Raw genomic sequence first — 27,836 nt, 5'->3', positions numbered from 1 at the left:
TTTTCTTTTTGAAAAGTTGCCAACTTGCCAAAGAAGAGTTAATAAATCTGGCCGCTTGCAAGCTTGAGAACTTCCTGGTTGGTTTTCAGCCATCTGCAGGAACAAGGCTCAATCCAGCTTCAGTTGAGCGGACAGGTGATGGACGGACTTCCTCCAAGTATTAGCGTCTGCTTTTCTTTTTTCTCTCTTTCTCCAGAGTGCCTACGAGGCGAGGAAGCCCCTTCAACCCGAGTGTTTGGTGGGAGTTATATGAAGAAAACCTCCTGGAACATCCAGGTAAGGTTCCGGAGAAAAATTAAGTTTTGTTTTCCCAAAATGTCCTGCGTCGTTCTTTGTGTTCAACGGGCTTTTGCAAGAAGACAAGCTTCTTTGGAAGATGATTTGAGGAGCAGGGGGCTTTCAAAGAACGTGGGGGTGGGGAGATGTCTTTCATCCCCTCCACCTGCTTTGAAAATTCTGATTTTGGGTAGGTAAGTGTCTTTTTTTTCCCCCTCCCGTGTTTCCTGGCTAAATTTCTCGTAGCATTAAGATTGTTTTGCTGAGCCTTGCCTGGATTTGCAAACCCATATGTGAGTCCAGGAATCAAAAGCTCGGGTTGCGTTCGCACAACCCGTTCAAGCCCAAGATTCAGCCCACACCCCGTTTAGATTGAGTGAGGTTTTCTGCACTCGTCTCTTGGGGTGAGTTTGGGATTTGTGTGTGTGTGTGTGTGTGTGTGTGTGTGTGTGTGTGTGTGTGTGTGTATACAGCGGAAAAATCCTGATTAATTGATTCGAGAGTGTATATTTACTTAAGTGTGGGCAAAGGTACTGGGTGAGCCCAAGCCAAGAATGCCAACTATGAAGGCAGAGAGCGAATTATCTTGAAATAAACAACGATTGAATGTTCCACTTGGAATGGCATGCGGAGCGGAGCTTAAAAATAACTTTATTTGGGTTCTTAAAGCCAGCCTTGACTGTTTCTCTTCGGAGAAAATAAACTCCGGAGGGACAAATTCGTTGTAGGAAAAACAGAATAATTGCAACTGTGGGTCATTGTTTAAAAATGGCTCTCCGGCAGGCTGTTTATATCGGATGCATTTGGGAGGGTGGCAGTCGGCTTGGCTGGCACTCTGCGCATGCTTTGAGCAACTCTTGGTTTTTGAACAACGGCTCTTGGCCTGCAGAAGAATTTCAGCTGGTTTTTTTTTTTTTTTTTTTGAGAACCTGACCAGAGGCTCAGTCTTTATTCCGGTTTGGTGTGAAGTTGGACAATTGTGGCTTCTCTTTTTTGGGTTTATTTTCTAGAAACTCTCGGGCAGTTTTGCAAAGCAGAGGCAGCTTAAATGAGTGAAGGGTTTTCTTCTTTTTTTTGCCAAAGTTAGAATACAAAAAAGAGAAGAAAAAAAAAAAAGAAGAAGACACAAGCTGACAATCCTCTGACACTAATAGTAAAAATTAAAACAAAAAATGTGTCTAAAAAAATAACAAATATATCGTTCATATTAATACTCAGCGTAAAAAGCCCACTCTGGCTAAATGCTGATATATACCGTATTTTTCAGACTAGAAGACGCACCTAAATTTACAGTAGGAAAACAAGAAAAAAATGATTTTGGCCTCCGTGCATCGCATTTTCATCCTCCCCGGCCCCCAGAAGCAAAAACGGGTGCATTTTGGTGAAAACAGGCTGTGCAAAGCACTGCAGAATGCTCCTGGGGGGATCTGGGAGGGTGAAAATGCAACACGGGGAGAGTTCGGGAGCCCAAAAACGCCCGTATTTGGTCTATAACAATGGATTACTGCAATGCCCTCCACATGGGGCTGCCCTTGGGGTGCACCCGGAGGCTTCAACTGGTCCAGAATGCGGCCGCGCGGGTTGTTACGGGAGCCTCCCGTTACTCCCGTGTAACACCTCTCCTGCGCGAGCTGCACTGGTTACCGGTGGCCCTTCGGATCCGCTTCAAGGGGCTGGTCTTGACCTATAAAGCCCTACATGGCATGGGCCCGGGGTACTTGCAGGACCACCTCCTACTGGCCTCCCACCGCCCAGTGCGGTCACATAGGACTGCCCTCCTCCGGGTGCCATCGGCCAGACAATGTCGGCTGGTGGCCTCCAGGATGAGGGCGTTCTCGGTGGCCGCATCGACCCTCTGGAATGAATTACCCACTGGCCTTCGGACGGTCCCCGACCTCCGTGCTTTCCGCGCTGAACTGAAGACATGGCTTTTTCAGCAAATTCCCTGATCTGCTATGAGATTTTAGTTGTTGGGGGTTTTTACATTTGGATGTTTTTAGTTCTATTTATTGTTATATGTTTTTATTCTGTGAGCCGCCCTGAGTCCTACGGGAGAAGGGCGGCATAGAAATCTAAGAAAATAAATAAAATAAATAAAAATATAACAGGGCTCTGCAACCTTAAACACTCAAAGAGCCATTTGGACCCATTTCCCACAGAAAAAAAAACACCGGGAGCCACAAAATCCTTCTTGTGCCTGACTATTTCTTGAGCGGCCACAAAACTTGCATATGTAGTTGAATTAAACGTTCTGTTTTCTTCTGAAACTCTTCCTTTCTTGGATTTATCCATGGTTGGCCTACCAGGGGTTGAAAAGCTCAATAATAAACCATGTGCCGGTGGGTATCGCACATTGACGGTTGTGATGCATATTTTGAGTGACAGGGAGCCACAACAGAGGGGTGAAAGAGCCACATGTGGCTCCAGAGCTTCAGGTTGCTGACCCCTGGTCTATAAGATGCACCTAAATTTCCACCCACTTTTAGGGGGGGAAAAGGTCCATTTTATACTCCGAAAAATACGGTATATCAAAAATACCTTATGTGTTATCCCCTTACACAGCAGGTCTACAAATAGTTATAAACTCTCCCAAACTTCATAAAACTTGACACAAGTATTCGGCTACATAAAAACGGGACATTCAAAAGGGACAGGAATCTAGAACCTGAACCGTTCTAGAGTATTATCTATGCTATCTTCCGGGTGCCGCAGGATTTCTATAGAAATTTTATAATGTGGTGCTCACAGATGTCAGGCCTTGAAGTTGATTTGAATGAGCTGCTTGAGGGTTCGGCTTGCAAAGGATCGACCGATCTGGCACCAGAGCCGCGGAATGAAGTCACCGGTTAGGGACCTGGCTTCGGAGGGTGGAGTGTTGACTTGGATCCCAAAGGATCCCAAAGGAGAGCTGAGAGAAGACGATAAACAATTGCATCAGGCGCCCTGACAGCGATGTGCACAAAACAGAAGGAAAGCCATTGGAGAAAAGAAAGGATGTTTGTTTATTTATTCGTTATGAAGAAAATTTTTACGGCTGCCCGTTTCACTCACGGCGACTCTGTGCAGTTTACAGCAAAACGTCTGTTAGAGATTCTCCGTCATCCCGGTCATGATTTTCTCCCAAAGGTGCTTTTTCAGGAGGCAATTGGACTTTCTGGTTTGTTTGTTTTTTCTTTGAAGAAGTTTCGCTTCTCATCCAAGAAGCTTCTTCAGCTTCTCATCTAAGAAGCTTCCGTTCTCTTCCATCCAGTCAGAGCTGAAGAAGCTTTTTAGATGAGGAGCAAAATGTCTTCAAAGAAAAGCAAGAAATTCCAGCTGCCTCTTGAAAAGGCACTTTTGGGGAAAGGAAAGGAAAGGAAAGGAAAGGAAAGGAAAGGAAAGGAAAGGAAAGAAGGAAAGGAAGGGAAGGGAAGGGAAGGGAAAGAAGGAAAGGAAAGGGAAAGAAGGAAAGGAAAGGAAAGGAAAGGAGAAAAGAGCCTGTACAGGCTTAAGAGCCTATAGTACAGTGGACTAAAGCACTGTTATTAACATCTGCTACTTGCAATTACTGCAAGTTCAAATCCCACCAGGCTCAAGGTTGACTCAGCCTTCCATCCTTTCAAAGGTAGGTAAATTGAGGACCCAGTTTGTGGGGGCAATAAGCGGACTTTGTATAAATATACAAAAGTATGAAGGCTATTGCTTAACGCATTGTAAGCCGCCCTGAGTCTCCGGAGAAGGGCGGCATGTAAATTAAAAGAAAAAAAAAGGAAAGGAGGAAAGGAAAGGAAAGGAAAGGAAAAAAGGAAAGGAAAGAAGGAGAAAAGGAAAGGAAAGGAAAAGAAAGGAAAAAAGGAAAGGAAAGGAAAATATTTATGGAGATTCTCAGCCATTCAGGTCATGGTTGTCCTAAAGATGCTTTTTTCAGGAGGCAACTGGACTTCCTTGGTTTTTCTTTGAAGACATTTCGCTTCTCATCCAAGAAGCTTCTTCGGCTCTGATAGGATGGTTGGGAATGGAAGGATTGATATTCTTTGCAGACAGCTGGTCATTTGCATCCTTTTTAGAGGTTCCTGGAAGCCCTTGGAGGTTTCTCTGTGACCTCGGGGTCACCTGAGTGGTGCAAATGGTTCCTGTAGTCTTCCATTTTTTTCCCTGGAAATTTTTCTCTGGGAAAAAACAAATTGCAAAATAAAAGAAATGAAAAAATTGGGTGACTTTGGGCCAACAATCCCCAGGAGATGGTGAGTTCTAATCCTGCCTTATGCATGAAAGCTGGTTGGGTGAATTTGGATTAGCTCCTCATCCTCAGCCCAACTCACCTCACAGGTTTGCCTTTCTAGATCGGGACTCCTTACGCACAGTCACTCAGGCACTCGTCACTTCCCGCCTGGACTACTGCAACGCTCTCTACATGGGGCTCCCCCTGGGGTACACCCGGAGGCTCCAGCTGGTCCAGAACGCGGCCGCGCGGGGGATTATGGGGGCGACGAAGCGCTCCCATGTGACACCTCTCCTGCGCGAGCTGCACTGGCTCCCGGTGGTCTTCCGGGTGCGCTTCAAGGTGTTGGTGACCACCTTTAAAGCGCTCCATGGCTTAGGGCCGGGGTACTTACGAGACCGCCTTCTGCCACCAATAGCCTCCCACCGGCCAGTTTGCTCCCACAGAGAGGGCCTCCTCAGGGTGCCAGACAATGTCGGCTGGCGACCCCCAGGGGGAGAGCCTTCTCTGTGGTGGCGCCCACCCTCTGGAACAACCTCCCCCCAGAGTTACGTACAATAACAGACCTCCGGATCTTTCGTCGGGCCCTGAAAACCCATTTATTTCAACTAGCTGGGCTGGCTTGAGTCAAATTTTAAATTGATTTTAAATTGGAACAGTTTTAATTATGGCCAAGATATTTAATTATTTTAATCAGTTTTTTAGATTTTGTATGTTTTGTATGTATGTCTTGTTTTTACTTTGGCTGTTCACCGCCCTGAGTCCTATATTGGAGAAGGGCGGTATAGAAATTTAAACAAATAAATAAATAAAATAAATAAATAAATAATGGTGAGGAAAATAGGTGGAAGAAGGCGGGTTGGATCTGTTTGCCGCCTTGATTTATTTGTAAATAAATAAATAAATAACTAAGATAGGTTATTAGTAACAAAACAACGGGAAACTGAGGCTAGGAAGCAAAATTAAGCGCATATCCCAAATCCCGGCTCCTGAGAGAGAAGGAAAAGCCACATTTTGCATTTGTACGAATGTGCAAAGTTTGCGCCCTCTTTAAGAAATGCAACACAAGGGAACACAAGGCCGATTTGTCATTAACTAGGTATAAATATTTTCAAGGGCAGCAATTCAGTTCCCACCCACGCCCTCCTGGTCTGGCACCAAGAAGGGAAAATGCTACGATTTATTGGCGACAGCCCCTCACCAGGGAAGAGAACCTGAAATCACAAATTGTGTATAGGTAGTCCTTGATTTATGACCACAATTGAGGCCAGCATTGATGTTGCTAAGCGAGCAATTGCAGAGCAAAGTCACCTAACTGGCTTTCATGCCTAAACCGGGACTAGAACTCACAGTCTCCTGGTGATTGGCCCAAAGTCACCCAACTGGCTTTCATGCCTAAGCCGGGACTAGAACTCACCGTCTCCTGGTGATTGGCCCAAAGTCACCCAGCCGGCTTTCATGCCTGAGGCGGGACTAGAACTCACTGTCTCCTGGTGATTGGCCCAAAGTTACCCAATTGGCTTTCATGCATAAGGCAGGACTAGAACTCACCATCTCCTGATGACTGGCCCAAAGTCACCCAACTGGCTTTCATGCCTAAACCGGGACTAGAACTCACCGTCTCCTGGTGATTGGCCCAAAGTCACCCAGCCGGCTTTCATGCCTAAGCCAGGACTAGAACTCACTGTTTCCTGGTGATTGGCCCAAAGTTACCCAATTGGCTTTCATGCATAAGGCAGGACTAGAACTCACCGTCTCCTGGTGATTGATCCAATGTCACCCAGCCAGTTTTCATGCTTAAACTGGGACTAGAACTCACCGTCTCCTGGTGATTGATAGAAAGTTACTCAATTGGCTTTGATGCCTGAGGCGGGACTAGAACTCACTGTCTCCTGGGGATTGGCCCAAAGTCACCCAGCTGGCTTTCATGCATAAGGTAGCACTAGAACTCACTGTCTCCTGCTTTCTATCCTGGCGCCTTAACCAGTAGACTGATCCGGCTCTCTCTTTGCTGGAACAACTTAGATCGCACCCATTCTTGCATTGTGTGGGATGGGCTAGACTTGAATACAAGACGGTCCTTGACTTGTGACCGTAATGGAGCCTGCCCATCACAGTTTTTCGTGGTAAATCAGGTCATCCGCGTGGCTGATTTTTTTATCTTTTCTGTAGTGACCGTTAAGCCAAGGCCATGGTCGTTAAGCGAGTGTCCTGGTTGTTAAGCGAACCAAGGGTTTGCTGTGGGACGATAGGGCCCCAGACGGGGAGTAAATGCTCATTTTTGGCAAAGCCGTTGTAAAACACACCACAATACAAATAGGAACACAGTTGTGTTAATTGAATCTGGCTTCCCCTTTGACTTGGCTTGTCAGAAGGTCGCAATAGGGAGTCACATGACCCCGGTACACTGCGACCGTCATAACTATGAGCCAGTGGCCAAACGTCTGAATGTCGATCATGTGACCCTGGGGATGCTACAATGGTCGTAAGTGTGGAAAATGCACCCAAGTCACTTTTTTCAGTGCCGTTGTAACTTTGGTCACTAAATGAACTGATGTAAATCAAGGACTACCTGTATTTATGACAATCATACGCGGTGTCCCAGGGTCACGTCATCTCGCTTTGCGACCTCCTGACAAGCAAAGTCAATGGGGAAGCCAGATTCACTTAACAACGGTGTTATTAACCACTGGTACGATTCACTTAACAACTAAAGCAAGAATGGTAATATGAGGCAAAACGCAAAACTTAACAAATGCCTCACTTAACCACAGGAACGTTGGCTCCGTTGTGGTCGTAAGTCGGGGACCACCAGCATAAAAGGGGGCCCTTTCAGGAGAAAAATGTAGGCAGGTGAACCTATTTTTTTATTTTATTTTTTTAGATTATTGTGGTCGTAAATCGGGAACCACCTGCATAAAAGGAGGCCCTTTCAGGAGAAAAAAACTAGGCAGGTGAACCTATTTTTTTATTTTTTTTAGATTATTGTGGTCGTAGGTCGAGGACCACTTGCATAAAAGCGGGCCTTTTCAGGAGAAAAATGTAGGCAGGTGAATCTATTTTTTATTTTTTTTAGATTATTGTGGTCGTAGGTCGAGGACCACCTGCATAAAAGCGGGCCTTTTCAGGAGAAAAATGTAGGCAGGTGAATCTATTTTTTATTTTTTTTAGATTATTGTGGTCGTAGGTCGAGGACCACCTGCATAAAAGCGGGCCTTTTCAGGAGAAAAAGCTAGGCAGGTGAATCTATTTTTTATTTTTTTTAGATTATTGTGGTCGTAGGTCGAGGACCACCTGCATAAAAGCGGGCCTTTTCAGGAGAAAAATGTAGGCAGGTGAATCTATTTTTTATTTTTTTTAGATTATTGTGGTCGTAGGTCGAGGACCACCTGCATAAAAGCGGGCCTTTTCAGGAGAAAAAACTAGGCAGGTGAATCTATTTTTTATTTTTTTTAGATTATTGTGGTCGTAGGTCGAGGACCACCTGCATAAAAGGAGGCCCTTTCAGGAGAAAAAACTAGGCAGGTGAACCTATTTTTAATTGTTTTTTAGATTATTGTGGTCGTACGTCGGGGACCACCTGCATAAAAGGAGGCCCTTTCAGGAGAAAAAACTAGGCAGGTGAACCTATTTTTAATTGTTTTTTAGATTATTGTGGTCGTACGTCGGGGACCACCTGCATAAAAGGAGGCCCTTTCAGGAGAAAAAACTAGGCAGGTGAACCTATTTTTAATTGTTTTTTAGATTATTGTGGTCGTAGGTCGGGGACCACCTGCATAAAAGGAGGCCCTTTCAGGAGAAAAAACTAGGTAGGTGAACCTATTTTTTATTTTTTTTTAGATTATTGTGGTCGTAGGTCGGGGACCACCTGCATAAAAGGAGGCCCTTTCAGGAGAAAAAAACTAGGCAGGTGAACCTATTTTTAATTTTTTTTAGATTATTGTGGTCGTAAATCGGGGACCACCTGCATAAAAGGAGGCCCTTTCAGGAGAAAAAAACTAGGCAGGTGAACCTATTTTTAATTTTTTTTAGATTATTGTGGTCGTAAATCGGGGACCACCTGCATAAAAGGAGGCCCTTTCAGGAGAAAAAAACTAGGCAGGTGAACCTATTTTTAATTTTTTTTAGATTATTGTGGTCGTAAATCGGGGACCACCTGCATAAAAGGAGGCCCTTTCAGGAGAAAAAAACTAGGCAGGTGAACCTGTATTTTTTATTTTTTTTAAAGATTATTCGTTTCTGGGGGCGACATCAAATACGGCAGAGTTACAATGCTCCCTTTATCTTCCCGTGACACCCGAAGCTTTGCGAAACCGGCTGGAGCCGAGCCCGATTTTTCTGGCAGGAACCGATCAAAGAACGATGCCTTTGATGCCGAAATATTCCTTTTTTTGGCGCTGGGCCATTCTCTGCTTTTGTTCCTGGTTCGGTTTAAGCCGAAGGAGACCAGGAACGCCGTGAAATAAAAACAAAGAACCAAATAGAAAGGAATTTCTACCGTGACCTGGGCATTCCCCCAATTCGGGACAGGTAGTTCTCGACTTACGGCCTCAATTGAGAGGGGAATTTCGGTTGCCCAGCGAGGCGGCTGTTCAGTGAGACACTCTCGATTTTACAACCTTCTCCCCCCCTCCGGTTGTTAAATGAATTGCTCTGGTTGTTAAGTGAATTCACATTTCGCCATTTTGGCTGGGCATTCCCCCAATTTGGTATAAATAGTCCTCGGTTTACGACCTCAATTGAGATCGGAATTTCGGTTGCCCGGCGAGGCGGCCATTCAGTGAAACATTCTGGATTTGATAACCTTTCCCCCCCCCCATGGTTGTTAAGTGAATTCAGATTCCGCCATTTTGGCTGGGCATTCCCCCAATTTGGTATAAATAGTCCTCGATTTACGACCTCAATTGAGATCGGAATTTCGGTTGCCCGGCGAGGCGGCCATTCAGTGAAACATTCTGGATTTGATAACCTTCCCCCCCCCATGGTTGTTAAGTGAATTCACATTCCGCCATTTTGGCTGGGCATTCCCCCAATTTGGTATAAATAGTCCTCGATTTACGACCTCAATTGAGATCGGAATTTTGGTTGCCCGGCGAGGCGGCCATTCAGTGAAACATTCTGGATTTTATAACCTTTTACCTCCACGGTTGTTAAGTGAATTCAGATTCCGCCATTGGCTGGGCATTCCCCCAATTCGGTACAAGCAATCCTCAATTTACGACCTAGACTTCCCTAGACTAGTCAAACCCAATTCCTGCAACTGTTCTTTATACGTTTTCGTCTCCGGGCCTTTAAATCATCTTAGTTGCTCTTCTCTGCACTTTTGCCAAAGTCTCAACCTCTTTTTTTTGTAACGTGGTGACCAAAACTGGATGCAGTACTCTAGGTGTGGCTTTACTAAGCCTTTATAAAGCGGTACTAACACTTCACGTGATTTTGATTCTGTACCTCTTGTTTATACAACCAAGGATCATATTAGCTTTTTTTGGCTGCTGCCCCACACAGCTAGCTCGTATTTAAGCGACCGTTTACTAGGACTCCCAAGGTCCCTCTCACAGCGACTGTTTTTGAGCCAGGTTTCTCCTAATCCGTACTTTACACCTTCCCAGGTGTAAAATCTTGCTTTTCTCCACATTCAAATTCGATTTATTGGATAAGGCCCCCTCGTTCAACTTTGTCAAAATCCTTTGGGATCCTGAGCTTGCCTTTTGGGGTGTTGGCTACTATTCCTACCAGTTTGGGCTCATTTGCAAATTTGTTGAGTTTCCTCTTCCATTCATTCCTCTAAGTCAGTGATGGCGAACCTTTTCGGCACTCACATGGAAACGTCGCGTGCGCGAGCGCTCGTCTGGGCCGCACTCCGGAAAAGCCGAACTTCCAGGTTCTAGTGTGCATGCACGCCTGACGATCAGCTGGCTGATTGTCAAAAATCATTGTCAAAAAATGATGCAAAGGGATTGCACTCCGGAAAAGCCGAACTTCCGGGTTCTAGTGTGCATGCACGCCTGACGATCAGCTGGTTGGCGTGCATACACAGGTTGGTTTTCGACACTGCTGCGCGCAAAGGGATTGCACTCTGGGAAAGCCGAACTTCCGGGTTCTAGTGTGCATGCACGCCTGACGATCAGCTGGCTGGCATGCATACACAGGTTGGTTTTCGGCACTGCTGCGCGCAAAGAGATTGCACTCTGGAAAAGCCGAACTTCCGGGTTCTAGTGTGCATGCACGCCTGACGATCAGCTGGCTGGCGTGTATACACAGGTTAGTTTTCGGCACTGTTGCGCACAAAGAGATTGCATTCTGGAAAAGCTGAATTTCCGGGTTCTGGCATGCATGCACACCTGACGATCAGCTATCTGGCGCTCATGACCACACCAGTTTTCGGCACTGCTGCACGCGGGAAGGACAGCTGATTGTTATGCGCACATGCGGGCCAGAAATCCAGAAGACAAACAGGCAAGGCCACATGTGCCATAGGTTCGCCATCACGGATCTAAGTCATTTTCTCTCATCTAAGGCAATTTGTGGGAATTCTCGCTTGACTCAGCCTCCCCCTTTCCAATTTTCTCATACCTTCCCAGGGCAACCTGATCTTAAATCTTTCTTGTCTTTTTTCACACTTCTTGCCAATAATAATAATAATAATAATAATAATAATAATAATAATAATAATAATAATAATAATAATAATAATTTAGAAATCCTAAATTTGCCGGACTTGAACATTTTGACTCTCCAAAAAACCACCTTACTCGGAACAGCTTACATCCTCCGACGATACCTTAGCAGTTCCTAGGTCCTTGGTTAGGACTCGAGCTGCTGAGCTATTAACCAGCCTCAAAGGCTGTGAATCTCACTAAAGATTAACCAATAAATAATAATAATAATAATAATAATAATAATAATAATAATAATAATAATAATAATAATGGCCTGATTTTTCTCTGGCTGTTTAAGCAGCTACGTCAAACTCTTCCCTTACTTCGTTCCCAGAATTGATATTCCGTAAGCCGCTCCTTGCCTTGCACTCTCGCGTACAAAGATTCTACACTTTTACACAATAGGACCTGTTGTGGAAAGGAGGCTGATGTCAAACAGGAAGTCATTTACTTAACAAGCATGGATTTGGAGACCATTCAAAGTTTCAGTGGCCCTGGGAAAATGGATTTACAACTGATCCTCGCTCTACATGGAGCTACCCTTGAAAAGTGTTCGGAGACTACAGTTGATCCAGAACGCAGCCGCGCGAGCTGTCGTGGGTGCACCTAGTTACACCCACATTACACCAATTCTCCGCGAGCTGCATTAGCTCCCCATTGGTCTCCAGTCACAATTCAAGGTGTTGGTTATTACCTTTAAAGCCCTACATGGCTCAGGGCCAGGTTATCTTTGAAACCGCCTTCTACCGCATAGCTCCCAGCGACCGGTAAAATCCCACAGAGTTGGTCTCCTCAGGGTCCCGTCAGCTAAACAATGCCGGCTGGCGGGCCCGCAGGGGAGGGCCTTCTCTGTGGCTGCCCCGGCTCTCTGGAACCAGTTACCTCCTGAGGTCCGGACCATCCCCACCCTATTGGCCTTCCGGAAAGCGGTGAAGACCTGGTTTTTCCGGCAGGCCTAGAGCCGTTGATCTCGCTCTTGTGATCTGGCGAGGTCCGGCCATGGATGGTGTGAATGAGTTTTTAATGTTTTTAATTTTTCAATGGTTTTTTATAATGATTTTTTAAAATGTATTGTGAGCCGCCCTGAGTCTTCGGAGAGGGGCGGCATATAAATTTAATTAATTAAATTAAATTAAATTAAATTACGACCAGGAACAATGTAATCTGACAGGTGGGCCCTGACTGACCGTTTGCGCAAGCCTATTGGTCAGCCAAAGGGAGTTCTGATTGGCTAAAGGGGTACCCTGCCATTTCTCTGCATTCTAAGATCAGCTGTGCATTTTGTTCTTTTTTATTTCGTTTTATTGAAAACATTTATATAGCTGCCCCATCTTATAAGAAACTCGGGGGTGGCTCCCAGTCGAAAGTCATTTGCCCAAATTAGCTCAATCAATAGCTCAATCAATAGGATGTTAATAGGAGAGAGAGTTTGGGCTAGTGGTTAAAGCATTAGGCGAGAAACCAGGAGGCTGTGAGTTCTAGTTTCGCCCTAGGTATGAAAGCCGGCTGGGTGATTTTGGGCCAGTCACCAGGAGATGGTGAGTTCTAGTTTCGCCTTAGGCATGAAAGCTAGCTGGGTGATTTTGGGCCAATCACCAGGAGATGGTGAGTTCTAGTTTCGCCTTAGGCATGAAAGCTGGCTGGGTGATTTTGGGCCAATCACTAGGAGATGGTGAGTTCTAGTTTCGCCCTAGGCATGAAAGCTGGCTGGGTGATTTTGGGCCAATCACTAGGGGACGGTGAGTTCTAGTTTCGCCCTAGGCATGAAAGCTGGCTGGGTGATTTTGGGCCAGTCACCAGGAGATGGTGAGTTCTAGTTTCACCTTAGGCATGAAAGCTGGCTGGGTGATTTTGGGCCAATCACTAGGAGATGGAGAGTTCTAGTTTCGCCCTAGGCATGAAAGCTGGCTGGGTGATTTTGGGCCAATCACTAGGAGATGGTGAGTTCTAGTTTCACCTTAGGCATGAAAGCTGGCTGGGTGATTTTGGGCCAATCACTAGGAGATGGTGAGTTCTAGTTTCACCTTAGGCATGAAAGCTGGCTGGGTGATTTGGGGCCAATCACCAGGAGATGGTGAGTTCTAGTTTCGCCTTAGGCATGAAAGCTGGCTGGGTGATTTTGGGCCAATCACCAGGAGATGGTGAGTTCTAGTTTCGCCTTAGGCATGAAAGCTGGCTGAGTAACTTGGGTTAATTACCTGGAGACTGCTAGTTCCACCCTAGGCATGAAAGCTAGCTGGGTGACTTTGGGCCAATCACCAGGAGACAGTGAGTTCTAGTCCCACCTTAGGCATGAAAGCCAGCTGGGTGACTTTGGGCCAATCAGCAGGGAATTGTGAATTTTAGTTCCGTCTTAGGCATTGGGTGTAACTTTGGACCAATCACCAGAGGACACTGAGTTCTAGTCCCGCCTTAGGCATGAAAGGCAGCTGGGTGACTCTCTTAGTCCAACCCACCTCACAGGATTGTTGTGGGGAAAATAGAAGGAGAAAGCAGGATTAATTAGCTTTGGAGTTATTTATCAAAATAAGAAAAGGCAGAATAAAAAATAAATCAGATTTTAAAAATTGTTCTCAGGATAGGCACGTTCTGATCTCAGAATATATATATATATATATATATATTTTCCAGGACCTACATGGTCGAATTTAACATGGATGTAAGGACAGGGGAAACTGAGGACAAGGAAGAGCGATTTTGCTTTTCTGCCATTGTTAACTATTGCATAGTTGTTTGTTTCAATCAGTGTCAGTCTTAATTGTCCTTTGTCTTCCACCCATGGGCGATGCAAGCCAGAAACTGCAATATTGTTTTCCAGACAAGAAAACCCTACAATTATCTCATTATTGGCTCGGAAAAGACACAAGCAATTCTCTGTGTTTTCTTTTCTCGCCCCTTTCCCCCCCCTGTGCTGCTAATGGAGGGTTTAGGAACTCCCAAACTCACTGGTGCATCATTTAAAAATAAATAAAATTATACAATTCTGGGGACTCGTTCAACTTCTTCAAAGTTATTCAAATCAGGCCTTGGGGTGGGGTGGGGATAAATGAGTTATAAATGAGATAAATAAATAAAAAACCTACGAAGAACGGTTGAAGGAGTTGGGTTTGGCTACTTTAGAGAAAAGAAGGACTGGGGAGGGGGCATAATATTAGTATTCCAGTATTTGAGGGGTTACCCCAAAGAAGAGGGGGTCAAATTATTCTCCAAAGCACCAGTGGGCAGGACAAGAAGCAACGGATGGAAACTAACCAAGGAGAGAAGCAACCTGGAATTAAGGAGAAACTTCCTAACAGCGAGGACAATTAACCGGTGGAACAGCATGCCACCAGAAGTTGTGGGTGCTTCATCGTTGGAGGTTTTTAAGAAGAGACTGGATAGTCACTTGTCTGAAATGGTGTAGGACAGTGGATGGCAAACTTTTTAGAGACCGAGTGCCCAAAACCCACTTATTTATCGCAAAGTGCCAACGCGGCAATTTAACCTGAATAATGAGGTTTTACTACCTAAAAATAATGAGCTCAGCTCCAGTGCACATGTGTGCGCCGGCCAGCTGATTTTCCGGCCTTCCGGGCCCACTGGAAGTAAGGAAATGGGCTATTTCCGGCTTCTGGAGGGCCTCTGGGAGGGAGGGGGGAGACAGTTTTCACCCTCTCCAGGCTCCAAGAAAGCCTCTGGAACCTGGGGAGGGCACAAAATGGGCCTTCCAGGACCACCAGAAGTTGGGAAATGGGCCGTTTCTGGCCTCCAGAGGGCCTTGGGATGGCGGGGGAAGCCGTTTTCGCCCTCCCCAGGCTCCAAGAAAGGCTCTGGAGCCTGGGGAGGGTGAAAAACGGGCCTACCAGGCCCACCAGTAACCTTTTTGCCGTTGCGTGACAAAAGTGAGGGGACCGCGGGGGGGGGTCACACACGCATGCGTGGTGTGACGGGGCAGGGGGGCATTGAACTTTAGGTGTGGGCACGCGCGTGCATGACCCCCCCCCACGCTCCCCCCACTTTAATATTTTTTTTTTTTAATTTGATTTATATGCCGCCCTTCTCCGGAGACTCAGGGTGGCTTACAATGCGCTAAGCAATAGCCTTCATACTTTTGTATATTTATACAAAATCATCTTATTGTCCCCACAACTGGCCCTCAATTTACCTACCTTAGAAAGGATGGAAGGCTGAGTCAACCTTGAGCCTGGCGAGATTCGAACCTGCAGTAATTGCAGGCAGCTGGTCTTAATAACAGGGTGCTTTAGATCACTGTACTACCAAGGCTCTTTTGGCACGTGATGGCAAAAAGGTTAGCCATCACTGACCTATACACCATAATCTAGCCAAAAAGAAAATGTGAGTTTCCTTTGAACATTTTGAAAGGAGTGGGGTCGTGAACCTAGAATTAGCAAAGCAAATAGCTCCAATTCAGCCTCCAGCATCCCTCCCTGCGGAAAGAGCCGCTGAGATTGGCATCAATAAAAGAAAACCATTTTTTTCTTTTTTTTTTCTTTTTTTTAAATAAATCTCTTAATGGGTTTTTGGAAAGCCAATGCCTTTGGAGTGGGGAGGGGCTGGTTAAATATTGACTGTTGGTTTAGTGGAGTTTTGTGGAGTAAATCCTCCCCAGGTTCAGCCAAAGTAAACAAAAAGCATTCTGGATAAAAGCAGTCATAAAAACTTTATTAAAAGTTTAATTGCGTTGGAATTAGGAAAAAATCGGCCTTCTGAATGGCTTTGCTTAGAATGATCCGTCTATCCCGTCATGGCCAAGTTGAACACCCAGGAGGAAATCAGATCTCGGATTTAGAGGATGCGGTTTATCTAGCCGAATTGGTGAAGATTTTAATCCAGTTCAAGCAAATTAAAAAAAAGCAAGCAAGAGGCTAGTCCTCTGCGAGTCTAGCGAATCATCTTCGAGCGCAGTGTTTTTCAAACTTAGAGCATTGCTTGCTGGAGAATTAAAGTCCACGCATGTTGGCGGGGGGGGGGATTCTGGGAGTTGGAAGTCCACCCCGTCTTCCAGTTGGCAAGGTTGAGAAGCACTATTATACGGTACAGGCGTTCCTCGACTTACAACAGTTCATTTAGTGACTGGTCAGAGTTACAAGGTCGCTGAAGAAAGCGACCCATGACCATTTTTTTTCACACTTAATGACCGTTGCAACGTCCCTATGGCCACGTGATTGAAATTCAGACACTTGGTAACTGGTTCATATTTACGACGGTTGCGGTGTCCTGGGGTCACGTGATCCCCCTTTTTTTGGGGTGACTTTCTGAACAAGCATCGCCGACGGGGAAGCCAGTTTCACTTAACGACGGTGTGATTAACTTAACAATCGCAGCGAATTCCTTAACCACAGAAAGCAATGAAAGATTGTAAAATGGGGCCCCCACTCACAGAACTACCTGTCTTGCTTAGTAACGGAAATTTGGGGCTGAATTGTGGTCGAAAGTCGAGGATTACCTGCCCTGAAAGGAAAGTTTGGAGCTGACAGTTCACACCTGTTATTTCTGGTGCTGGTTTCTCTGGTGGTAGGAAAAAGTTATGGTGTTGGAAGAAAATTCTGACCCCAGTTCAAAGCCAGATGCTGGAAATAAAATGGAGGCAGGCTGCATTTTGGAAAGGAGGCCTCGGTTTATTTAGTAGCCAGAAACTTCAGTGACAGCAGCATGTTTCTGGGGTGGTCATAAGTTACTTTTTTCAGTGCCGTTGTAAATATACTTGTTGGAAGGAAAATCCATCTGGTTCAGGTCCAAGCCGGGAGAAAGGCACTGGAAATAAAATGGAGGCTGACTGGAAAGGAAGATTCTGTTTAGTGGTGAACGGAACCACCAACAGCATGTGGTTCTGGGGCAGCTGACCAAATAGAGTTGAGAGTGGGTTGGTTTTTTATACCTTATTTGGGTTTTGTATTAGAGCTTCCTGTTCCTGAGCAGGAACATATCCTTTAATAGTCTATTGGCTGTTATCAGAGTCAGATTCCTATGGGGTCATGGCTGTCTCTTACAGCAGGGGTGTCAAACTCGAGGCCCATGGGCTAGATCTGGCCCATGGGGCCACCCTGGAACCAGCGACAGACTGGCCCCTGGTGCCTCTGCCAGCGAAAATGAGCTGCCAGCGAAAATGCGGCCCTCCCGACTCCATTTTCACTGGCAGAGGGTTGCAGGAAGCCGTCACAGCCGAAAACAGAGCTCGGGAGCTCGTTTTCACTGGCAGAGTGCTCAGGCCCCACGCGCACCCCCCCAAATGAGTGATGTTGAGCTGGCCACACCCACCCTAGCCACGCCCCCCCCCGGTCAAACATAACCCTGATGCGTCCCTCAATGAAATCGAGTTTGACACCCCTACTCTATAGGCAAAAGAGGAAATGCAAATCCTAGGTGCTTGTCGGAGCTAATCCCCTCAACCCTTTTGGCTCGCTCAACTGCTTATCTGGAGTTTCCGTCTGACCCAATCTTTCTGAACGGATTACCAAATCTGCATTTCTAAAAGCTGACCTCCTCAGTTTCTGCTTGGGGCAGGGAGACCCCCCCCCCCGGGCTGGTTTCTGCCTCCCTTAAGATTTTTTTCCCCCCATTTCTCCTTTAGGGGAAATATTTTATCTTTTGGGTGCGGGGTTTACTATATACCGAAAAGCATGCCCTCTTGTGTATGGCTGGATATTTGCCACCCAGATTCAGTATTTTTAAAAAATTGTCCTTGTGTTGTGACCTAGGCTCAAGTAGTTATTACCAGACACAATCAGTCCTAAACAAACATATTTTATTAGAACAGCTGAGAATTACTTCATTCTCAGCTTAGTCCGAATTAATTCCAAAACAAATCCTTCATAAACAGTCCTTCGGCCTTATCACCAACCTTTGTCTTCTTTGGCACCCTGCCAAAGGCTTTTCTTGGCAAAACCCAACAAAGTACAGAAGCAAGAGACACCGACAAGAAACAAATGTAGCAACGTTGCTTTCCTACAAAGATCCCAAGAGCCCTTGCTGCTCTTTTAAGATTTCTGGGAGGGACCAATCATCTCTTGGCCTTACTCCCGAGTCGTCCTTTTTGCTTTAGTTGCTCTTGCTTTCTGGCAGCTCTTCGCATGCATGCACTAGGAACAGGCTCCTCCTGTTCCTCTGCCTCTCTGCTGTCAGCCTCTGGAGGCTCCGGAGTCCACACATCGCTCCCAGATGGCCCTGGCCCCATCTCTGCCTCCGACGCAGAGCCCTCGTCGGGGCCTTCCCCAGACTCCAGGACTGGCCCATTGTCATCCCCAGCCTCCTCACTGTCCGACTCTGCTGTCAGCTCCATAGGCTGCTGGCAGACCACAACATCTTGAAGAATTTTTGTTGTTAGTTGTGAAGTCGTGTCCAACCCATTGCGACTCTATGGACCATGTTCCTTCAGGCCTTCCTGTCCTCTACCATCCTCTGGAGTCCATTGAAGCTCCCGCCAACTGCTTCCGTGACTCCATCCAGCCACCTCGTTCTCTGCCGTCCTCTTCTTCTTTTGCCCTCAATCTTTCCCAGCATTAGGCTCTTCTCCAGCGAGTCTTTCCTTCTCATTAGGTGGCCAAAGTATTTTGAGTTTCATCTTCAGGATCAGGGTTTGCTGTGATCCAATTCCTGGGCTTTTCACAGCTAAACGAGAGGCAGCACACAGAATGAAGGGGTGTTTTTCTCATCTTTGCATCTCCATTGGCTGCTGAAATGTCTCCCTTCCAGGCAGTTTTCTCACCCTTTAGAAAGTGGGAGAAGTAACACCTCTCCGAATCGCCAGGTGTTACTGCTGTCCAGTTTTTAAAGCGGCCGTAAATGTTTGTTGAAGGGCGGTCTCGCTTGGAATGGATTGTGGGTACATTGGGAGCCAAAATCCAAGCAACTTTGCTCAGCCACCTATGCAACAACACACATTAACTTTTTCCCTTCTGCCTTTGTTTTGCACAAGGCTTGTTGTTCTGTTCTTCTGTTTTGCACGTGATGAGGTTACCTAGTCTGATAAATGAATAATAAAATGTTTGCCAAGAAAACCACCAAGTTCAGAGAGCACCAAGGACCCCACAGTTCTCCTCCTCCTCCTCCCTCTTCCCCCTCCCCCTTTTCCCCCTCCCCCTCCTCTCTGCAAATACCACTCCCTTCTAGCACTGGTGATGTTATCTACTTGGGTAACAAAACGTCTGCAAGAAAACCAACACACTCAGAGACAAGTATAGACTTCACAGACCTCCTTCTCTCTGCCAACCACCCTCCTTCTAACATTGATGATGCTATCTAGTTGGGTAATGAAACGCCTGAGAGAAAATCATCAAGCTCAGAGAGCACAGAAGGACCCCACAATTTTCCTCCTCCTCCTCTTCCTCTTCCTCTTCCTCCTCCTCTTCCTCCTCCTCCTCCTCCTCCTCCTCCTCCTCCTCTCCCATTCCCTCCTAGCACTGGTGATGTTATTTAGTTGGGTCATGAAACATCTGCAAGAAAACCACCAAGCTAAGAGAGCACCAAGGACCGCACAGTTCTCCCATCTCCTCCTCCTCCTCCTCCTCCTCCTCCTCCTCCTCCTCCTCCTCCTCCTCCTCCTCCTCCTCCTCCTCCTCCTCCCAATCTCCACTCCCTTTTAGCACTGATGATGTTACCTAGTTGGGGCATGAAATGTCTGCAAGAAAAACACCAAGCTCAGAGAGCACCAAGGACCCCACAGTTTCCCCCCTCCCCCTCCCCTTCCCCCTCCTCCTCTCTGCAAACCCCACTCCCTTTTAGCACTGAAGATGTTCCCTAGTTGGGCGATGAAACGTCTGCAAGAAAACCACCAAGCTCAGAGAGCACCAAGGACCCCACAATTTTCCTCTTCCTCCTCCTCCTCCTCCTCCTCCTCCTCCTCCTCCTCCTCCTCTCCCATTCCCTCCTAGCACTGGTGATGTTATTTAGTTGGGTCATGAAACATCTGCAAGAAAACCACCAAGCTAAGAGAGCACCAAGGACCGCACAGTTCTCCTCCTCCTCATTCTTCCCTTCCTCCTCCTCCTGTCCTTCCTTCTCCTCTCTGCAAGCCCCACTCCCTCCTAGCACTGATGATGTTACCTAGTTGGGTCATTAAACGTCTGCAAAAAAAACAAACACATCAAGCTCAGAGAACGCAAAGGATCTCATGAAGTCCTCCTCTTCTTTTCAACTCCTCTTCTTCACCTCCTATTCCCAAACCCCACTCCCTTCTAGCACTGATGACGTTACCTATTTGGATCATGAAACGTCTGCCAGAAAACCACCAAGCTCAGAGAGCACTAAGGACCCCACAGTCTTCTCCTCCTCCTCCTCCTCCTCTCTGCAAACCCCATTCCCTTGCAGCACTGATGATATTGCCTAGTTGGATAATGAAATGTGCAAGAAAAGAACGAAGCACAGAGAGCACCGAGGACTCTTGAATTAAAGTTCCTTGATCAAGCAATTCCCTAATTAACTAACTCCCTAATCAAGGAACTATCAAGGAGAAAATCAGACACACACACTCACACACACACACACATAAACACAACACTGGCATGGCAAACAATTGTATATAACAGGGATCTCACCCCACTCTCTTCTAGCACTGATTATTTATTTGTTTATTTGTTTATTTGTTTGTTCGATTTATATGCCGCCCTTTTCCGGAACTCAGGGCGGCTTACAATGCGTTAAGCAAAAGCCTTCATACTTTTGTATATACCTGCTTAGTAGGGCTTTCGTGCCCCCCCCCAAGCGGTGTTCTTTTTTATACAAAGTCATCTTATTGCCCCCACAATCCGGGTCCTCATTTTACCTACCTCGGAAGGATGGAAGGCTGAGTCAACCTTGAGCCTGGTGAGATTCGAACTTGCTGTAATTGCAGGCAGCTGGCAGCTAAGTGCTACTTTAACAGCAGTTTAGTCCGCTGTGCCACCAAGGCTCTTTTTAATGTTATCTAGTTGGGTAATGAAACGTCTACAAGGAAAGCACCATGCTCAGAGAGCGCCAAAACCCCCCACAATCCTCCTCCTCCTCCTCCTCCTCCTCCTCCTTTCCCACCCCCTTCTAGCACTGATGATGTTATTTAATTGGGTCATGAAACATCTGCAAAAAAACCCTACCAAGCTCAGAGAGCACCAAGAACCCCTCCCTCCCTCCTCCTCCTCCTTTTCCTCCTCCTCCTCTCCCCAAACCCAACTCTTTTCTAGCACGGATGATGTTCCCTAGCTGGATCATGAAATGGTCTGCAAGAAAACAACCAAGCTCTGAAAGCATCAAGCATCCCACAATTCAACCCCTGAGCTACAAATTTTTTTTTTAAATTTGATTTATATGCCGCCCTTCTCCGGAGACTCAGGGCGGCTTACAGTGCGTTAAGCAAAAGCCTTCATCCTTTTGTATATTTTATACAAAGTCAGCTTATTGCCCCCACAATCTGGGTCCTCATTTTACCTACCTTAGAAAGGATGGAAGGCTGAGTCAACTTTGAGCCTGGGGAGATTCGATCTTACTTTAATTGCAGACAGCTGGTGTTAAATTACAGTGCTTCTGTCTGTTGAGCTAAACCAGGCTCCTCTGGTTTTGGAAGAGAAAATATTCTCTTCCAAAATGAGATTCATCCTTATTCCTAGTCTTAACTTTAAGAGCTCCCAGATGGTTGTGCTACAGGCTCCGTGTTTCTTTAATGCTCACTACTGCATGGGGGGAAAAAAATAGCATTTTTTTCCCCCTCTATGCTCTTTTTTTTGGGGGGTGGGGCTGTTTTCTTCTCTTTCTTCCAGAGCCACTGACTTCCCACCTTTTGCCATGGCCAAATTAGAGACCCTCTCCATCCTGAGCGATGCCAGCTACCACAACCAGGAGACCTTCCATGCCTTCCACCCCAGAAGCTCCGAATCCACCTCGCAGAGCAGCGTGGGCAGCGGCGTCGCTCACGAAAAAGACTTTGGCGTGAAGAGCCTGGTGGTCACCAGGCCTCAGAACACCAACCAGCCGCTGGACGGGACGCGGAGTAGCTACTCTCTCTCCACGCGTCACGCCGGGGAGGAGAAGGTCTCCGGTTCCATCTACATCAACGGGGACTTGCGCAAGTGCGAGAAGGGAAAGAGCGATGTTGGTGGGAACGTGGCGGCCAACAACGAGAAGAACATGCCTCCGCCGCTGCCCCAGTACAGAGAAGCCAATAAACCACCAAAGATATTGCCAGTCTCTGGGAAACTGGACCAGGTGGGTGTCCATCTTCAGATGAGAATCGGAAGAGTTGGAAGGGACTTTGGAGGTCTTCTAGTCCAGCCTTCAAGATGGTGGTTGGTTCCGTGCCAGTCAACAGAGAACCTAATAGGGGTGGCCCCTTTAGGACTTGTGGACTTCAACTCCCAGAGTTCCTGAGACAGCCATGCTGGCTGAGGAATTCTGGGAATTGAAGTCCACAGGTCATAAAATGGCCATCATTCCTCATGCTGGCTGAGGAATTCTAAGCCGCCCTGAGTCTCCGGAGAAGGGCGGCATATAAATCAAATTTTAAAAAAAGGGCCATCATTCCCCATGCTGGCTGAAGAATTCTGGGGGTTGAAGTCCACAGGTCATAAAAGGGCCATCATTCCCCATGCCGACTGAGGAATTCTGGGGGTTGAAGTCCACAAGTCATAAAAGGGCCATCATTCCCCATGCCGGCTGAGGAATTCTGGGAGTTGAAGTCCACAGGTCATAAAAGGGCCACCATTCCCCATGCCGGCTGAGGAATTCTGGGGGTTGAAGTCCACAGGTCATAAAAGGGCCACCATTCCCCATGCTGGCTGAAGAATTCTGGGGGTTGAAGTCCACAAGTCATAAAAGGGCCATCATTCCCCATGCCGGCTGAGGAATTCTGGGGGTTGAAGTCCACAGGTCATAAAAGGGCCATCATTCCCCATGCCGACTGAGGAATTCTGGGGGTTGAAGTCCACAAGTCATAAAAGGGCCACCATTCCCCATGCCGACTGAGGAATTCTGGGGGTTGAAGTCCACAAGTCATAAAAGGGCCACCATTCCCCATGCTGGCTGAAGAATTCTGGGGGTTGAAGTCCACAAGTCATAAAAGGGCCATCATTCCCCATGCCGGCTGAGGAATTCTGGGGGTTGAAGTCCACAGGTCATAAAAGGGCCATCATTCCCCATGCCGGCTGAGGAATTCTGGGGGTTGAAGTCCACAAGTCATAAAAGGGCCATCATTCCCCATGCCGGCTGAGGAATTCTGGGGGTTGAAGTCCACAGGTCATAAAAGGGCCATCATTCCCCATGCCGGCTGAGGAATTCTGGGGGTTGAAGTCCACAGGTCATAAAAGGGCCATCATTCCCCATGCCGGCTGAGGAATTCTGGGGGTTGAAGTCCACAGGTCATAAAAGGGCCACCATTCCTCATGCTGGCTGAGGAATTCTGGGAGTTGAAGTCCACAAGTCATAAAAGGGCCATCATTCCCCATGCCGGCTGAGGAATTCTGGGGGTTGAAGTCCACAGGTCATAAAAGGGCCACCATTCCTCATGCTGGCTGAGGAATTCTGGGGGTTGAAGTCCACAGGTCCTAAAGGGGACACAATTCTCCACCCCTGACCTAAGATGTTGCTTTATTTATTAAATTTACTTGTTTCCAAGTGGCTCTATGGGAGGCTTTAGGAAGAATGGTGCTTGTCTTCCATGCCTTTCCGGTTTAGGCTGTCCTTGATTTACGACCACAATTGAACCTCACATTTCCGTTGCTCAACGAGGTACCTGTTAAGGGAGTTTTGCCCTGTTTTACGACCTTTCTTGCCACAGTTGTTCAACGAACCATTGTTAAGTGAGCAACACATTTGTTAAGCGAATCTGGCTTCCCCATTGACTTTGCTTGTCAGAAGGTCGCAAAGGGGATCATGCAACCCCGGGGACATTGCAACCGTCATAAATACGAGCCAGTTGCCAAGCGTCTGAATTTTGATCACGTGACCATGAAGATGCCACAATGGTCGTAAGTGTGAAAAACGGTCATATGTCACTTTTTTTCCAGTGCTGTTGTAACTTTGAACAGTCCCTAAATGAGAACTCTTTTAAGTCGAGGTCTATCTGGAAATGTAATAAATAAATTTAATAAATGTGATAGATGATAGATAGATAGATAGATAGATAGATAGATAGATAGATAGATAGATGATAGATAGATAGATAGATAGATAGATAGATAGATAGATAGATAGATAGATGATGGATAGTTGATAGAGGTAGGGAGGTAGAGATAGATGATAGATACTGGTAGGTAGGTAGGTAGGTAGACAGGTACGTAGGTAGACAGGTAGGTAAATAGATAAATAGGTAAATAGGTAGGTAAATAGATAGGTAAATAGATAGGTAGGTAAAGAGATAGATTGATAGATAGATAGATAGATAGATAGATAGATAGATAGATAGATAGATAGATAGATGGATGATGGATAGTTGATAGAGGTAGGGAGGTAGAGATAGATAGATGATAGATACTGGTACGTAGGTAGATAGGTAGGTAGACAGGTACGTAGGTAGACAGGTAGGTAAATAGGTAAATAGATAAATAGGTAAATAGGTAAATAGATAGGTAGGTAAAGAGATAGATTGGTAGATAGATAGATGATAGATAGATAGATAGATAGATAGATAGATAGATAGATAGATAGATGGATGATGGATAGTTGATAGAGGTAGGGAGGTAGAGATAGATGATAGATACTGGTAGACATGTAGGTAGGTAGACAGGTACGTAGGTAGACAGGTAGGTAAATAGGTAGGTAGGTAAATAGATAAATAGGTAAATAGATAGGTAGGTAAATAGATAGATTGGTAAATAGATAAATAAATTGAACTGTTTTACTTGGTGTCTTCTTCTTCTTTTCCCTTTCAGAATACTGAGCCCTTAGTTAGACCTTCAGCCTTTAAACCAGTTGTTCCTAAAAACTTCCATTCCATGCAAAACCTGTGTCCACCGCAGAACAATGGCGTCGCCACCGAGAACCGCAAGACTTTAAACCACACGCACAGCAATAGTCCTGCGCCGGTCAAAAGCGGCCTGGAGAAGGCCAGCCTTAACAGGACTACCAACCCAGGAGTTGGTCTCTCCGATTCTGGCCGCAACTCTTTAACCAGCTTGCCCACGTACGGCACGGGCTACAGCCAGCACGTGGGCCCCATGAGCGCGTCCACCAGTCACATCAACCGCATCGGGACCACCTACGGCGAGAAGAACGTTGTGGGATACAACGGGATATCTACCTCAGACAGCGGCCGGTCTTCCACGAAGAGCACCTCTTCCTTCAGCCGACTCAACCATCTCAACGAAACGATGCCTTTCCACTCGCCTTCCACGGACGACATCATCCAAGACTTGGAGAACCGCCTGTGGGAGAAGGAACAGGAAGTCCTCCAGATGAGGAGGAATCTGGACAAGAGCGAGGCGGCCATCTACCAAGTCTTTGAGGAGAAACAAAAGATTTGGGAACGGGAGATGGACGAGCTGAGGCAGAACTACGCCAACAAGCTCCAGCAGGTCTCCAAGAAAGCCCAGCGAGCTCAACAAACTCTCCAGCTCCAGATTTTTAAGCTCCAGCAGGAGAAGAAGAAGCTCCAGGATGACGTCGCTCAGCTCCTTCAACAGCGAGAAGAGCTGGAGAAGAAATTTGTGGCTTTCAAAAAAGAGCAGGCTGACTTTCTTCCCAAGATTGAAGAGACCAAATGGGAGGTGAGAGTCAACCAGGGTCAACACCGTACAGTGGCCTCCTAAGTGTGGGTGGTTTTGTGAAAAAGGAGTCTTCTTTTACTCCTTCCTCTTCTAAGTACGGGGAGTCCTCAACTTCCGACCATCCATTCGGCCACCCTGAGGCACCATGTGCTCCAGTGGTGAAATTCTAATTTTTTTATTACCGGTTCTGTGGGCGTGGCTTGGTGGGCGTGGTGTGGTGTGGCTTGGTGGGCGTGGCAGGGGAAGGATACTGCAAAATCTCCACTCCCAATCCACTCCAGGGGAAGGATACTACAAAATCCCCATTTCCTCCCCACTCCTGGGGAAAGGATACTGCAAAATCCCCATTTCCTCTCCACTCCAGGAGAAGGATACTGCAAAATCCCCATTTCCTCCCCACTCCAGGAGAAGAATACTGCAAAATCCCCATTTCCTCCCCACTCCAGGAGAAGGATACTGCAAAATCCCCATTTCCTCCCCACTCCAGGAGAAGGATACTGCAAAATCCCCACTCCCACCCCACTCCTGGGGGAAGGAGACTGCAAATCCTAACCCTAACCCTTCCTCCCACCTCTTTCCTTTCCTTTCCTTTCCTTTCCTTTCCTTTCCTTTCCTTTCCTTTCCTTCCTCCCACCTACCTCCTTTCCTTTCCTTTTTCCTTCCTTTCTCCCACCTCCTTCCCTTCCTTTCCTTTCCTTCCCTTCCTCCCTCTTTCCTTTCCTTTTGTTTCCTTTCCTTTCCTTCCCTTCCTCCCTCTTTCCTTTCCTTTCCTTTCCTTTCCTTTCCTTTCCTTTCCTTTCCTTTCCTTTCCTTTCCTTTCCTTTCCTTTCCTTTCCTTTCCTTTCCTTTCCTTTCTTTTCCTTCCCTTCCCTTCCCTTCCCTTCCCTTCCCTTCCCTTCCCTTCCCTTCCCTTCCCTTCCTTCCTCTTCCCTTCCCTTTCTTTTCCTTTCCTTTTTTCCTTTCCTTTCCTTCTTTCCTTTCCTTTCCTTCTTTCCTTCCCTTCCCTTCCTTTCCTTTCCCCTTCTTTCCCTTTCTTTCCCCTTTCCTTTTTCCTCTTGAGATTGTCCTTTGGGACAATCTATCAGGTGACTGTAGGACTTCAAAAGGGCTCAGTTTTATTTCCTGTGCAGCTCTTGAGACAACATTGGCTCCTGCCCAGCAACTGACTTTGTTTAAGATGTGATCTCATGAGAATCTCTCTCTCTCTCATCCAGGTGTGCCAAAAGGCAGGTGAGATCTCCCTGCTGAAGCAACAGCTGAAGGATTCTCAAGCGGACGTGTCCCAAAAGCTGAACGAGATCGTTGGGCTGCGTACCCAACTCAAAGAAGGCAAGAGCTTCCTCCGAGAGAAAGAAGAGCAGTTCATGACTCTGAAGGACTCCTACAGCACCAAAAGCGTCAGCCTGGACTTCTGTGAGAATGAGCTGCAGCTCAAGATGGCGGAGGTCCAGATGCTGAGGGAGAAGCTCAGCCAGTGTGAGCTGGAAGTCTCCAACTTGAAGCAGACCTTGGCTCACCTGGGAGGACACCCCAATCACGTCGCTTCGGAACTCCCGGAGAAGCTCACGGCGAGGGACCCCTTGGCTTGCGAGAGCGACGAGGCCAAGATGAAACGGCAGAGCGAGGAGAACCTCAACGCCTTGAGGAGAGAAGTGGAGAGGCTCCAGGCGGAGTTGAAAGCGGAGCGCCAGTTACGGGAGCAGCAGATTTTGGACTTCGAGGAGGAACGTTGCACGTGGCAAGACGAGAAAGAGAAAGTCATCAAGTATCAGAAGCAACTGCAGTTGAACTATGTGGAGATGTATCAGAAGAACCAACTCCTGGAGCACAAGGTGAACGAGATGGCCAGCAAGGCCAACAGCCTCTCCCACACCGCGGATGAAAAGAAAACGTGGACTCCATCCAGACTGGAAAGGATAGAGTCCACAGAAATCTAAGGAAAAGAACCGAGGCATTTTGGAGGACAATGTTTTTTCCTAATTATGGTGCCTGTAATTCAGCTGGAGATCTTCCCAAGTAGAATATGTGACGTAA

At 46.7% G+C, this 27,836-nt stretch overlaps 1 protein-coding gene across 1 annotated transcript; it reads left to right on the top strand.

The window, feature by feature from the left end:
• Positions 1-242: 242 nt before the first annotated feature.
• On the top strand, positions 243-27,836 carry LZTS3 (leucine zipper tumor suppressor family member 3). The gene is made up of 4 exons (XM_070948731.1): positions 243-276; positions 21,864-22,308; positions 24,969-25,802; positions 27,017-27,836. Exons 2-4 carry the CDS (start codon positions 21,889-21,891, stop codon positions 27,737-27,739), a joined length of 1,977 nt encoding a protein of 658 aa, XP_070804832.1. The 5' UTR covers positions 243-276; positions 21,864-21,888; the 3' UTR covers positions 27,740-27,836.

Source organism: Pituophis catenifer, unplaced genomic scaffold (genome assembly GCF_029215685.1).
Source record: "Pituophis catenifer annectens isolate HBS135680 unplaced genomic scaffold, rPitCat1.0.hap2 SCAF_8, whole genome shotgun sequence".
NCBI classification, from domain to species: domain Eukaryota; kingdom Metazoa; phylum Chordata; class Lepidosauria; order Squamata; family Colubridae; genus Pituophis; species Pituophis catenifer.
This window is presented reverse-complemented; position numbering and strand designations above follow the sequence as displayed.

Bases quoted from the DNA above. Each gene is read 5' to 3' on its own strand.
- LZTS3 (XM_070948731.1), top strand. From the start codon at position 21,889: ATGGCCAAATTAGAGACCCTCTCCATCCTGAGCGATGCCAGCTACCAC. The intron at 22,309-24,968 runs GTGGGTGTCCAT...TTTCCCTTTCAG, and splicing joins TCTCTGGGAAACTGGACCAG to AATACTGAGCCCTTAGTTAG. The intron at 25,803-27,016 runs GTGAGAGTCAAC...TCTCTCATCCAG, and splicing joins TTGAAGAGACCAAATGGGAG to GTGTGCCAAAAGGCAGGTGA.